The 13634-nt window shown below is 44.3% G+C and overlaps 1 protein-coding gene across 1 annotated transcript in view; it reads right to left on the bottom strand.

Moving 5' to 3' along the window:
• LOC126148844 (ras-related and estrogen-regulated growth inhibitor-like) overlaps positions 1-13634 on the bottom strand; it is a 167943-nt gene that overhangs the window by 27188 nt on the left and 127121 nt on the right. Inside the window, exon 5 of the mRNA XM_049915779.1 lies at positions 2162-2338. Within this exon, the coding sequence (XP_049771736.1) occupies positions 2162-2338 (177 nt within the window). The remainder of the gene's footprint in view (positions 1-2161; positions 2339-13634) is intronic.

The following is a 13634-nucleotide window of genomic DNA, read 5'->3' as shown; positions in this document are numbered from 1 at the left end:
TCAAGGCTACACGAGTGGGCCTTCGGCTCCGAAAGCCCATATCGATGATGTTTCGTTGAATGTTTCGCACGCTGACACTTGTCGATGGCCCAGCATTGAAATCGGCAGCAATTCGTGGAAGGGTTGCACTTCCGTCACGTTGAACGATTCTCTTCGGTCGTCGTTGGTCCCACTCTTCCAGGATCTTTTTCCGGCTGTAGCAATGTCGGAGAGTTGATGTTTTACCGGATTCCTGATATTCACGGTGCACTCATGAAATGGTCGCATGACAAAATCTCCACTTCATCGCTACCTCGGGGATCCTGTGTCCCATCGTTCGTGCGCGGTATATAAAACCACAATCAAAGTCATTTAAATCTCGAAAACTTGCCATTGTAGCAGCAGTAACTAATCTAATAACTGCGCCAGACACTTCTTGTCTTATACAGGCGTTGCTGACGGCAGCGCCGTGTTGTGCCTGTTTAGATATCTCTGTATTTCAATATGATTGCCTATACCAGTTTCCTTGGCGCTGCAGTGTAGTTTGGACGTTGCGAGCGAGAGAATATTAAAATTATGTGCATCGTTTTTGAAGTTATTGCGGGTTGCATAAAACCCATTGGTTGTGGCAGTTGAATCATCCTTTATTTATCAAGATTGCTCCTGTTTCTCCAGAGCTCGCTTACATGTCACTAGTTTTCCTTTCCGAGCAAAAAGAACTCATAGGTGTGTCTCACCCTTCAGTAATTGTCTCAAGTGAGAAAACAGACATGTGCACTCCCTCCACCACTCCTACATCTGTCACGTGTTAGAATGACGTAGCTGTCAAGATTTGTCAAACTTGTGGTAATACTTGGTTTGAGCCAGGTCTCTGACAGAAGTATTTCTACATCTACATTTATACTCCGCAAGCCACCCAACGGTGTGTGGTGGAGGGCACTTTACGTGCGACTGTCATTACCTCCCTTTCCTGTTCCAGTCGCGTATGGCTCGCGGGAAGAACAACTGCCGGAAAGCCTCCGTGCGCGCTCGAATCTCTCTAATTTTACATTCTTGATCTCCTCTGGAGGTATAAGTAGGGGGAAGCAATATATTCGATACCTCATCCAGAAACGTACCCTCTCGAAACATGGACAGCAAGCTACACCGCAATGCAGAGCGTCTCTCTTGCAGAGTCTGCCACTTGAGTTTGCTAAACATTTCCGTAACGCTATCACGCTTATCAAATAACCTTGTGACGAAACGCGCCGCTCTTCTTTGGATCTTCTCTGTCAACCCGACCTGGTACGGATCCCACACTGATGAGCAATACTCGAGTATAGGTCGAACTAGTGTTTTGTGAGCCACCTCCTTTGTTGATGGACTACATTTTCTAAGGACTCTCCCAATGAATCTCAACCTGGTACCCGTCTTACCAACAATTAATTTTATATGATCATTCCACTTCGTATCGTTCCGCAGTCATACTCTCAGATATTTTACAGAAGTAACTGCTACCAGTGTTTGTGCCGGTATCATGTAATCATTCAATAAAGGATCATTCTTTCTTTGTATTCGAAATACATTACATTTGTCTATGTTAAGGGTCAGTTTCCACTCCCTGCACCAAGTGCCTATCCGCTGCAGATCTTCCTGCATTTCGCTGTAATTTTCTAATGCTGCAAATTTCATGGATTCCACTCAAGCACCCACCAACACTCTCATATTCAAGCATGTGCACACATCCATGTTTAATAACTATATGAAGGAATTATGGTAATACAAGTTCATAGGATTTCAAGGACAGTATCAGTTCGAATAACACTATATTCGGCATAAGGTTGCATCACTAAAACACCTATGCCAATGACGTTTCGACCGCCTTAGCAGTGGTCGTCTTGAGACTGTCTTATTTCGGTTGCCAGGTGACTACTAACGTCAAATTCCCGGATGTCACTGCACAGTTTGAAATGGAGATTCGTATGAAAAGATGGCTGCCTCTACAGTACAAATTTTCGTTTCGAACTGTCCACTGGAAGCCTATAATTTGATGTCAGTAGCCACAAGACAACTGAAATAAGACTGCATTTATTGGAGATCAAACCCGGATCTAGCAGATAGCTATCCTGAAGAGGACTGCTGCAATGGTACAGATGTTTCAGTGTTTTATCCATCCAACGTGGGCAACGTGAATGCAGCTCACCTGCCTGAGGTGGTCGAGGTCTGCCTTGTTGGCGATCAGCGCCGTGGGCTTGCCCGCCTGGCTCAGCTGCTGCAGCACCTGCTGGCTGTAGTCGAAGGAGCGCCGGTCCGTGACGGAGTAGACGAGCACGCACGCGTCCGACCACTCCACCTGCTCCGCGGGCAGCGGCCTCTCGTTCTGGAGCAACACGTGGCCATTAGTAGTGCAGGCAACCCGTGACGCACCGGTGACAACGGGTAAGAGAATGTACCTTTTCCTTGAAATCACGACAACAAGGCCAAAGAAAGTGTTACACGCAGTCTGTTAAGTAAGATCGTAGTCAGGTTAATCAGTAAAAAGAAAGTATTCGACAAGAAACTAAAACATAAACAGACTTCATACATGAACAAAAGGAAAATGCAATTACATCCAGCCACCTGCACCGTCGATAGCTATTTGGTAACTCCAAGCCATGCTTCGAACCAAGTTTTCCGCGTATTCATGTAAAATTGGAAATTTATGTTAAGGTCTTGGAGACCAAAATGCTGAGGTCATCGGTCCTTAAGCCTACACACTACTTAATCTAACTTAAACTAACTTACGCTAAGGACAACAGACACACCCATGCCTGAGGGAGAACTCGAACATCCGATGTGGGAAGCCGCACTAAGCGCGACAAGGCCGCCTCGACCGCGCGGCTACCCGCGTATTCATGTGCCGAATTTGCGTTGACAGCTATTTCAAAGTGAATATCTTTTTTCCTTGCAATTTCGTTTTGATATAAGGCTGTACATTTTCAATAAAGGTAACGTCAGGCGATCGTGACGGCCAATCCAGTACGTGTCACCATCCTCCTTTCTCCAGTCGCTGCAAATCTCCAGTCGCTCCAAAGCCTGTTGCGCTGCTTCAGATGATTGCCCTCCTGCAGTACCCAATCTTCATTTTTGTGGATGACCCAACGTTTGGTAGTCGGCATCAAACATCTTTGATAAATGCTACACGTACAATAAACTCATGTCTTTTCGTGTGTATCTCATTCAAAAATTCAAAGAAACCTAATGCTTCATGGGTATAACATGAAGGACAAAGGCTCCCTCTGTTCAAACAAATTTCGGGTTTGCAGCCGGTCGTCGTTCAATACTTCGCACGATATTTCAACTGGGCACCTGTCAGTCATCTTCAGGTGAGCCGTCGCAGACTGGCGATGACGTCTTTTTTTTCCTGTATTGTAATTTTAATCACCTCATACAGGCGGGCTGTCAGCAGCATATTACGCTGCTCTTCAGCCTTAAGTGGTACAATAATATGACATATAGGTGACACAGACAATACAATAAAAACGGCGGGCAACAAATGGAGATACAAAAAAACAATAAACATGAAGCCGTTCACGCGAAAAAACAGTAACACTCGGTGACACGGCGCACATAACACGGATGACTGCGACGGCACACGTGAACAGTGGAGGCGTGATGGCGAAAGAACACTAAACACAAATCGAGGCACACACACGACACATAGATGGCGATGATCTCCGGCGCGCGAAAGTCCACTGAGCGTGTACGAGTCCGGGGACCTGCCAAGAGTGGAGGAGGAGGAGGAGGAGGAGGAGGGGAGGGAATGGGAGAGGGGAGAGAAGAGATGCCATGGGCAGAGGAGAGAGGGGGAGGGAGGAAGGGGGAGGGGAAGCCCGGGGGGAAGAGGGGAGGAGGAAGGGGGGAAAGGAAAGAGAAGGGAAGGGAAGGGAGGGAGGGAGGGTGCCTAAAGGAAAGGACACAGGAAGTGGGGGGAGGATCAAAGTTGATAGGAGGGGTAGATGGAGGGGAGGAGGACATCATCAGGGAGGGGGAGCTGGCGGAAGCCACCTTGGGAGTGGGTAAGGAGGGTGGAGAGATGGAGACCGGGTGGGACGTGGGAATACAGGCGCGGCAGCGGGCGGGGGTGGGAGAGGATCGGGGATACGAGCGGGTGAGGAGGGTCAAGTTTGCGGGAGGTTTACAGGATCCGTATCCTTTCAAGGAAAAGGAGGAGGTGGGGGAAGGTGATGAGATCATACAGGATCTGCATGGGGGAGGGGAGACGGATGCGATAGGCAAAGCGGAGAGCATGGCGTTCAAGGATTTGGAGGGATTTATAAAAGGTAGGGGGGGCGGAGATCCAGGCTGGATGGGCGTAACAAAGGATAGGGCGGATGAGGGATTTATAGGTGTGGAGGATTGTGGAGGGGTCCAGCCCCCATGTACGGCCGGAAAGGAGCTTGAGGAGACGGATTCGGGAACGTGCCTTGGCTTGGAAACGCGATAACGTCCTCCGCTCCACAATATATAGTGTACTGTAACTATTCTGCGCATGCGTCGAAAACTTGATAGTTGAACCAACACTGCCCGCCGGCAGTCAACTATCAAGTTTTCGACGCATGCGCAGAATAGTTACAGTACGCTATATATTGAGGAGCGGAGGACGTTATCGCCAGTCTGCGACGGCTCACCTGAAGATGACTGGCAGGTGCCCAGTTAAAATATCGTGTGAAGTATTGAACGACGACCGGCTGCAAGCCCGAAATTTGTTTGAACAGTCAATTCGCCGGAAAAATTTTAAAATTCACAAAGGCTCCCTCTGTTGGCTTGTGCCGGCCGGTGTGGCCGTGCGGTTCTAGGCGCTTCAGTCCGGAACCGCGCAGCCGATACGGTCGCAGGTTCGAATCCTGCTTCGCGCTTGGATGTGTGTGATGTCCTTAGGTTAGTTAGGTTTAAGCATTCTAAGTTCTAGGGGACTGATGACCTCAGGTGTTAAGTCCCATAATGCTCAGAGCCATTTGAACCACTTTTTGGGCTGTACAAGAACAAAGGTGCTATCTTTTACGATCTGTTTGTAATGTCGATCACGCTCTTACTTAACAGACTGTAAAATAAGCATGAATTAATAAATTATTAATCATATCATTTGCCCCATGGAGTATCTTTTGCACTTGGGTAAGTATTGGAATACTAGTCGAACAGAGAAGAACAACAGAAATATTCACAGAAAAATAATGAATTATATGTGTCCCCCTTCTTCTACGAACACAGCTTTGTTTTATTGCCGGAACACGTTTCGTTAGATTTGTGGCATCTTCACTCGATTTTCCTTTTACAAATTGTAAAATATACGAGGGTTGGAACTTTAATAGTGACAACTATTTATTTACAGCTCGTACAAAATAGATACATGTTTCAAACTTTTACTGATCTTCAAAGTAGTCACCAGCATTGTGTATAACCCGTTTCCAGCGACGTGGAAGTCGTAGGATACTCTTAGCAGTGCCAGTTGTGTTGACAGTTCGAGTGGCGCGGTTTATTGCCCGACGAATTTGTAGCAGTTCTGAAGCGAATGCCGAGAAGTGTTTCCTTCAGTTTAGAAATCGAGTTGAACTCGCGACGGGTTAAGTCAGGGGAGGGTAGTACGTGGTATAGCACTTAGCAGCCACATCAGTCAGACAATACAGTAACAGCTTGCACTGTACGTGCTTGAGCATTGTCCTGCAAAATGATGGTCAGGTCCTGCAGAAAGTGTCATCACTTCTGTCTCTAAGCTGGTCGTAGTTTGTGTTCCAAAAATGAACAGCACAGAAACAGAAGCGATGACGCTTTCTGCAGGACCTGACCACCATTGTGCAGGATAATGCTCAAGCACGTTCAGTACAAGCTATTACTGATTTGTTTCCATTATTTCAAAAGTGTTGATTACCAGCACAATAGTAAACAATTTGGAGATGTTCGGGTCGAGCCTATACCTTGCATATTTGTAAAGGCTTTTGCTTTTGTTTCCTTGTACTCATTGGTGAACTGAGACTGTAATTTCACTTCAAGCTCATATGCATATTTTATTATACATTCTACATTGCAGAGAGACAATTAGCATTCATTTGTCTGTTTTGTTTACAATTGTTGGCTTGGAAGTTTGAATTTATTCAGTTGTATTTTCATTTTGTGCAAGTATGTATGTGTGTGTGTGTGTGTGTGTGTGTGTGTGTGTGTGTGTGTGTGTGTGTGTGTGTGCGTGTATGTGTGTGTGTGTCTGCGTGTGCGTGCGCGCGCGTGTGTGTATGTTTGTATGTGTATGTGCATGTTTACGTGTTTATTGCGTGTTGCTTAAACTGCTGAATAATGTTCTGTTGCAGAGTTGTTTGGTCACTGTCGAGTTTTTTGAAATGCATAATATTTGAATGTGGAAATTATCTTCTTTGTGCTTCTGCTACTTGTGCTCTAGGCTCCGGAGGTATATTTATACGCCATCAATGTAGAGATTTCAATGAGCCGGCCTGTAAAAGTGAAATGTGGACCTCGTTTTCCAATGTATTTAAAAGTTCTTGTAAGAAGGCTGACTAATTCAGTTCATTATTATTTTCTGTAACCGTGGGAACAAAGCTTAAATTGCATTACGATATGGAATGTAGGCAGCTGGGAGGATACGAACAAAGACTACACCAAAGATTATAAAAAAATGCGACACAAGTGAGTAGAATCTTCTGGGAATTAGGATTATATAAATAAACACTTTCAGTATCTGATGCATCTAAATGATTTGCACCTATTTATAAATACACCTACGACATGACATGGAGTAATCAATGACCTAAACAAAAACGTAGTATCAGTTTGGAAGTTGACCCTGTGTTTTTTGAATTTATTTTGACCTTTTACGTCCGTCTCTCATTGTCATACTTCACTCAAGTGCACCATGTCCACCACCCTAGAAGTTTCAGACTGATTGGATGGGCAAGCGGTTATGTAATGCTGGGCTATAATTACGCATCTCAAAGTCTGCTGATCAGGAAACTAATTTATTGATTAACATTAAACATAGAAACATTTTACAAGGTGTAGTCATACGCAAAAGCTTGTAAAAATACTATTATATCGTGATCACTCATGTGAAATAAGGATATAAAAAACATAAAATAATGCAGATAGAATAGCTAAGTCTGAGGATAAAATTAAAACCATATGGTAGTCGTAAAGGAAGTTGCTGGTCTGCAGAGACAGGTCGAGGATATAGAATCAGTGCGTAGTGGGAATGTCCGTGTTACTGATAAGTCGCATATATGTACAGTATTTAATAATCACTTTCTGAATATAGCAGGTGAACTAAATAGAAACCTAGTCCCAACAGGGAATCATATAGCGCTCTTAGAAAAAAGTGTTCCGAGACTGTTACCTGAAATGCTCATCCATGATACTGACAAGAGGGAGATTGAGTTAATAATTAAATCACTAAAGACCAAGAACTCTCATGGATATGACGGGGTATCTAGCAGAATATTGAAGTATTGTACTATGTACGTTAGCCCAGTTCTCAGCCATATCTGTAACTTTTCCTTTAGGAGTGGTCGGTTTCCTGACCGATTAAAGTACTCGGTAGTGAAGCCACTTTATAAAAAGGGAGACATTGATAATGTTGACAATTTTAGACCTATTTCTATGCCATCGGTGTTTGCTAAAGTTATCGAGAAGGTTGTATATACAAGGTTGCTGGAGCATTTAAATTCACACAATTTGCTGTCAAATGTTCAGTTTGGTTTTAGAAATGGTTTAACAACTGAAAATGCTATATTCTCTTTTCTCTGTGAGGTTTTGGACGGATTAAATAAAAGGTTACGAACGCTAGGTGTTTTCTTTGATTTAACGAAGCCTTTTGACTGTGTTGACCACAAAATATTACTGCAGAAGTTGGACCACTATGGAGTAAGGGGAGTAGCTTACAATTGGTTCGCCTCTTACTTTAAGAACAGAAAGCAGAAGGTAATTCTCCGCAATATTGAGAGTGGTAGTGATGTTCAGTCCCAATGGGGCACTGTTAAGTAGGGCGTTCCCCAAGGGTCGGTGCTGGGGCCACTGCTGTTTCTTATTTATATAAATGATATGCCTTCTAGTATTACAGGTGATTCAAAAATATTTCCGTTTGCTGATGACACCAGCTTGATAGTGAAGGATCTTGTGTGTAATATTGAAACAGTAACAAATAATGTAGTTCATGAAATAAGTTCATGGCTTGTGGAAAATAATTTGATGCTAAATCACAGTAAGACTCAGTTTTTACAGTTTCTAACTCACAATTCAACAAGAACCGATATTTTGATCAGACAGAATGGGCATATTATAAGCGAGACGGAACAGTTCAAATTCCAAGGCGTTCGGATAGATAGTAAGCTGTTGTGGAAAGCCCATGTCCAGGATCTTGTTCAGAAGCTAAATGCTGCTTTATTTACCATTAGAACAGTACCTGAAATAAGTGGCAGTTCAACACGAAAAGTAGTCTACTTCGCATATTTTCATACGCTTATGTCGTATGGTATTATTTTTTGGGTTAATTCTTCTGATTCAAAAAGGGTATTTTTGGCTCAAAAACGGGCTGTTCGAGCTATATGTGGTGTAAGTTCGAGAACCTCTTGTCGACCCCTATTCAAAAATCTGGGAATTCTGACATTGCCCTCACAGTATATATTTTCTTTAATGTCGTTTGTTGTTAGAAATATTAGCCTATTCCCAAGAGCTAGCAGCTTTCACTCACTTAATACTAGGCAGAAATCAAATCTGCATGTAGAATGCACTTCCTTGACTCTTGTGCAGAAAGGAGTGCAGTATTCTGCTGCATCCATTTTCAATAAGCTACCACAAGAACTCAAAAATCTTAGCAGTACCCCAAACACTTTTACGTCTAAACTGAAGAGTTTCCTCATGGCTCACTCCTTCTATTCTGTCGAGGAGCTCCTGGAAGAGCTAAAAAATTAAGCAAATTCCAGTGTTACATTGTTGATTGTCTTCATTTAAACTTACGACTTGTCACCTGCATATGTTTTTTTTTATATTTCATTTTATCTGTTTCTAATATCGTGTTATAATTTGATGTATTGACTAGTTCCATGACCATGGAGACTTCTCCTTAATTTGGTCCCACGGAACAATAAATAAATAAATAAATAAAATAAAATAAATAAACACATCCCGGTCTGTGGACGTTCAAGTGCAAATAATTCGTATAATAATACATGCAGGGCCTCAGCCGTTCTAATCTAGCTGACTAAATACAAGCGTTAGAGTGTGCTGGAGAATGATAGGGGAGACTCAACTAATGGAGTCGACCACTGGAGTTATCATTCTTCTCACTCGTCTGACCCGGCCCACAAAGGACTTTTTTCCAGAGACATTAATGAATATTTTGGAAGAGTTTGGGGTGGATGATACATCAAGAAAGCTGATCAAACGTACTCTCACCAACACAGCGTCATAAATAAAATTTGTGGGTGAGATTTCAAAACCCTTTACAATCAGAATGGGTGTAAGACAAAGAGATCGACTATCCCCGCTCCTTTTCAACTGCGTCTTGGAAAACGTCTTTCATTCGGAGTGGAGAAAGTTGTTAGCCCAAGAAGAAAGAAATGAAGAGCGGTTTATACTTGGTCCTAAGAACAAAGGGGTGTACATTGACTGCTTGGCCTTTGCGGATGAAGGTTGGACTCCAAGTCTCTATTCAAAAGACAAAATACACTACTGGAAATTGAAATAAGAACACCGTGAATTCATTGTCCCAGGAAGGGGAAACTTTATTGACACATTCCTGGGATCAGATACATCACATGATCACACTGACAGAACCACAGGCACATAGACACAGGCAACAGAGCATGCACAATGTCGGCACTAGTACAGTGTATATCCACCTTTCGCAGCAATGCAGGCTGCTATTCTCCCATGGAGACTATCGTAGAGATGCTGGATGTAGTCCTGTGGAACGGCTTGCCATGCCATTCCCACCTGGCGCCTCAGTTGGACCAGCGTTCGTGCTGGACGTGCAGACCACGTGAGACGACGCTTCATCCAGTCCCAAACATGCTCAATGGGGGACAGATCCGGAGATCTTGCTGGCCAGGGTAGTTGACTTACACCTTCTAGAGCACGTTGGATGGCACGGGATACATGCGGACGTGCATTGTCCTGTTGGAACAGCAAGTTCCCTTGCCGGTCTAGGAATGGTAGAACGATGGGTTCGATGACGGTTTGGATGTACCGTGCACTATTCAGTGTCCCCTCTACGATCACCAGTGGTGTACGGCCAGTGTAGGAGATCGCTCCCCACACCATGATGCCGGGTGTTGGCCCTGTGTGCCTCGGTCGTATGCAGCCCTGATTGTGGCGCTCACCTGCACGGCGCCAAACACGCATACGACCATCATTGGCACCAAGGCAGAAGCGACTCTCATCGCTGAAGACGACACGTCTCCATTCGTCCCTCCATTCACGCCTGTCGCGACACCACTGGAGGCGGGCTGCACGATGTTGGGGCGTGAGCGGAAGACGGCCTAACGGTGTGCGGGACCGTAGCCCAGCTTCATGGAGACGGTTGCGAATGGTCCTCGCCGATACCCCAGGAGCAACAGTGTCCCTAATTTGCTGGGAAGTGGCGGTGCGGTCCCCTACGGCACTGCGTAGGATCCTACGGTCTTGGCGTGCATCCGTGCGTCGCTGCGGTCCGGTCCCAGGTCGACGGGCACGTGCACCTTCCGCCGACCACTGGCGACAACATCGATGTACTGTGGAGACCTGACGCCCCACGTGTTGAGCAATTCGGCGGTACGTCCACCCGGCCTCCCGCATGCCCACTATACGCCCTCGCTCAAAGTCCGTCAACTGCACATACGGTTCACGTCCACGCTGTCGCGGCATGCTACCAGTGTTAAAGACTGCGATGGAGCTCCGTATGCCACGGCAAACTGGCTGACACTGACGGCGGCGGTGCACAAATGCTGCGCAGCTAGCGCCATTCGACGGCCAACACCGCGGTTCCTGGTGTGTCCGCTGTGCCGTGCGTGTGATCATTGCTTGTACAGCCCTCTCGCAGTGTCCGGAGCAAGTATGGTGGGTCTGACACACCGGTGTCAATGTGTTCTTTTTTCCATTTCCAGGAGTGTATATGTCGAACATCTGTGATGGACTTGAATGAATGATCAGCAATCTGTGAAAAATCGGACGAGTTAAGAATTTCAGGTATCTCGGTGAAGTCATATAAGAGAATAGAAGAAGAAGCAATTACTGTCAGGATGATGAAGTTAGACCAGGCATACCAACTGACAAAGAATACCTATAGCAAAAAGTCTATGACTGTAGGGTCCAATTTCCGACATTATAATACAGTTGTAAAACCTGAGAGCTTATATGCGTCCGAGACTTTGGCCATGCGTAGACAAGGTCAAGCTGTGCGGCTAGAAAAGCGAGAGCGTAGGATATTAAGTAAAATCCAAGGTAAAGATGGGTTGAGGGACAATGGCGAATGAGAGCAAATAAGGACTTGTGCAGCAAGACAGAACCTATCACAGCATCCATTAAGAAGAGACGATTGTTATTTTACGGTCATCTCATGAGGATGGACGGTGACCGACTAAGATGAGGAATATGGATTTTCATCCAATCTAAGAAAGTAAGACCGAGATGGTTCGTGAATGTGATAAAGATCTTAGGCAGACTGGTATCTCAGAGAGAGAAATTCTTGTCAGGAACAAATTAAGAAGATTGGTGAACAACTACCAAGGTTTTAAAATGGGATCAAAGTCCAAAAGACGGAGAGGACCTTTGCCCGAAGAACATAAACAGGCACTTCTTGGTGGGCACAGAAAATATTTGCAGGAAGTGAAAGCTGGAACAAGAACAAGAACTAGACACTAAAATAGCTGTTACCACTCAGTCCATAGAGGCTCAACTCGAAATTAAAAAAAAAAAAAAACCTTGCACCCTCCGTCGTCTATTATTTGTTGGATATATTCCAATCTCTGTCTTCCACTACAGTTTCTACTCTCTACAGGGCCCTCTATTGCAATAGAGATTATTTCCTGATGATTTAAAACATCTATCATTCTATCCCTTCTTCTTATTAGTGTTTTCCGTACGTTCCTTTCTTCGCCCATTATGCGAAGTACCTCGTAATTCCTTGTTTTATTAGTCCACCTAATTTTCAACGTTCTTCTTAGCACCACATCGCAAACCCTTCGACTCTCTTCTGGTTTCCCTACTATCAATGATTCACTACCATACGATGCGTGCCCGGAATATACAGTCTCAGAAATTTCCTCGTCAAATTATGTCCTACGTTTGATACCAGCAGAAGTCTCTTGGCCGTGAATTCTCTCTTTTTCTACGTTGATCTGCTTCTTATGTCCTCCTTGCTTTGTACGTCATGGGTTATTTTGCTTCCAAGCTAACAGAATTCCTTAAATTCATCTACATCTTGGACTCCAGTTTTGATATTACGAGGGTGGTTTAAGAAGTTCTAGGAACGGAGTAGAAAAAAGGTACATACATAAATGAAACTTTTTTCTTTTTTAATGTAGTCTCCTTGCAGATTCCTGCACTTGGTCCAACGATGTTCCAGTGCCTTGATTCCATCTCGAAAATGAGTTTCCTCTAAGCTCGCAAAATAGTTGTCAGCTACGACTATCAATTGCTTCCATTACCAAGCGCAAGGTCAAAACTGCCTCTGTGGTGCCTTCAACTTTCCTAAAGGCAGACTGAGCCTCAAATTTCTTTTGCATTCTTCTGTGTATTATTCTTGTCTGCAGCTTGGATGCATGAGCCGTTAGGTTGATTGTGCGATGGGTTTCGCACTTACCTTCTCTTCCTATCTTCGGAATTGTATGGATGATGTTTATCCGAAAGTCAGATGGTACATCGCCAATCTAATAAATTCAACACACCAACGGGAATATTCGTTTTGTTGCCACTTCACCCAATGATTTTACAAATTCTCATCGAATGTCATCCACCCCTCTGCCTGAGTTGATGTTAAGCCGTCTAAAGCTCTTTTAAATTCTGACTAATACTGGATCCCCTATCTCTTCCCAGTCGACTCCTGTTTCTGCTTGTATCACGCCATCAAAGAAGTACTGACCCTCGTACTCTTTGCCCTACCTGCTCTCTCTTCTCTGCGTTTAACGGTGGGATTTCCATTGAACTCTTAATGTCACCACCCCTGCTTTTAACTTCATTTTCTGCATGCTGAGACAGTCCTCCCGACGCTCGTTTCTCTTTTGATTTCTTCAAATCTTTGCTGCACTGATTTCGCCTTGGCCGCACTGCACTTCTTATTTGTTTCACTCCTACGGGATTTATATTGCTGTATTTCTGTCTCTCATTGAACATGTTTGTACTTACTTCTTTTATTTATCAACTGCACAAAAAAAATAAATATTAACAAGCAGAAATTTTGAACAGATGTACATATCCATCTGACTTACTCAGACATGAGCTAATGGGATTATTCATGCTGCAGGATGTTGTTAGCTTATGGTTAGTACTCAGTCAAATATTCACGAAGGAAACCGCATTGAAAATAGGAAAATCGAACAAATAGAAAGCAATACGTGAATACTAAGAACATGAAAAGGCTTTGCAAGTAATATCGAGCGCTTTTACCCTACCACAAACAGCACAATACTGCAAGCATAGCGGTCATGCTCTCAAGAGGG

The sequence above is a fragment of the Schistocerca cancellata genome, chromosome 2, assembly GCF_023864275.1.
Source record: "Schistocerca cancellata isolate TAMUIC-IGC-003103 chromosome 2, iqSchCanc2.1, whole genome shotgun sequence".
In the NCBI taxonomy this organism is placed as follows: domain Eukaryota; kingdom Metazoa; phylum Arthropoda; class Insecta; order Orthoptera; family Acrididae; genus Schistocerca; species Schistocerca cancellata.
This window is presented reverse-complemented; position numbering and strand designations above follow the sequence as displayed.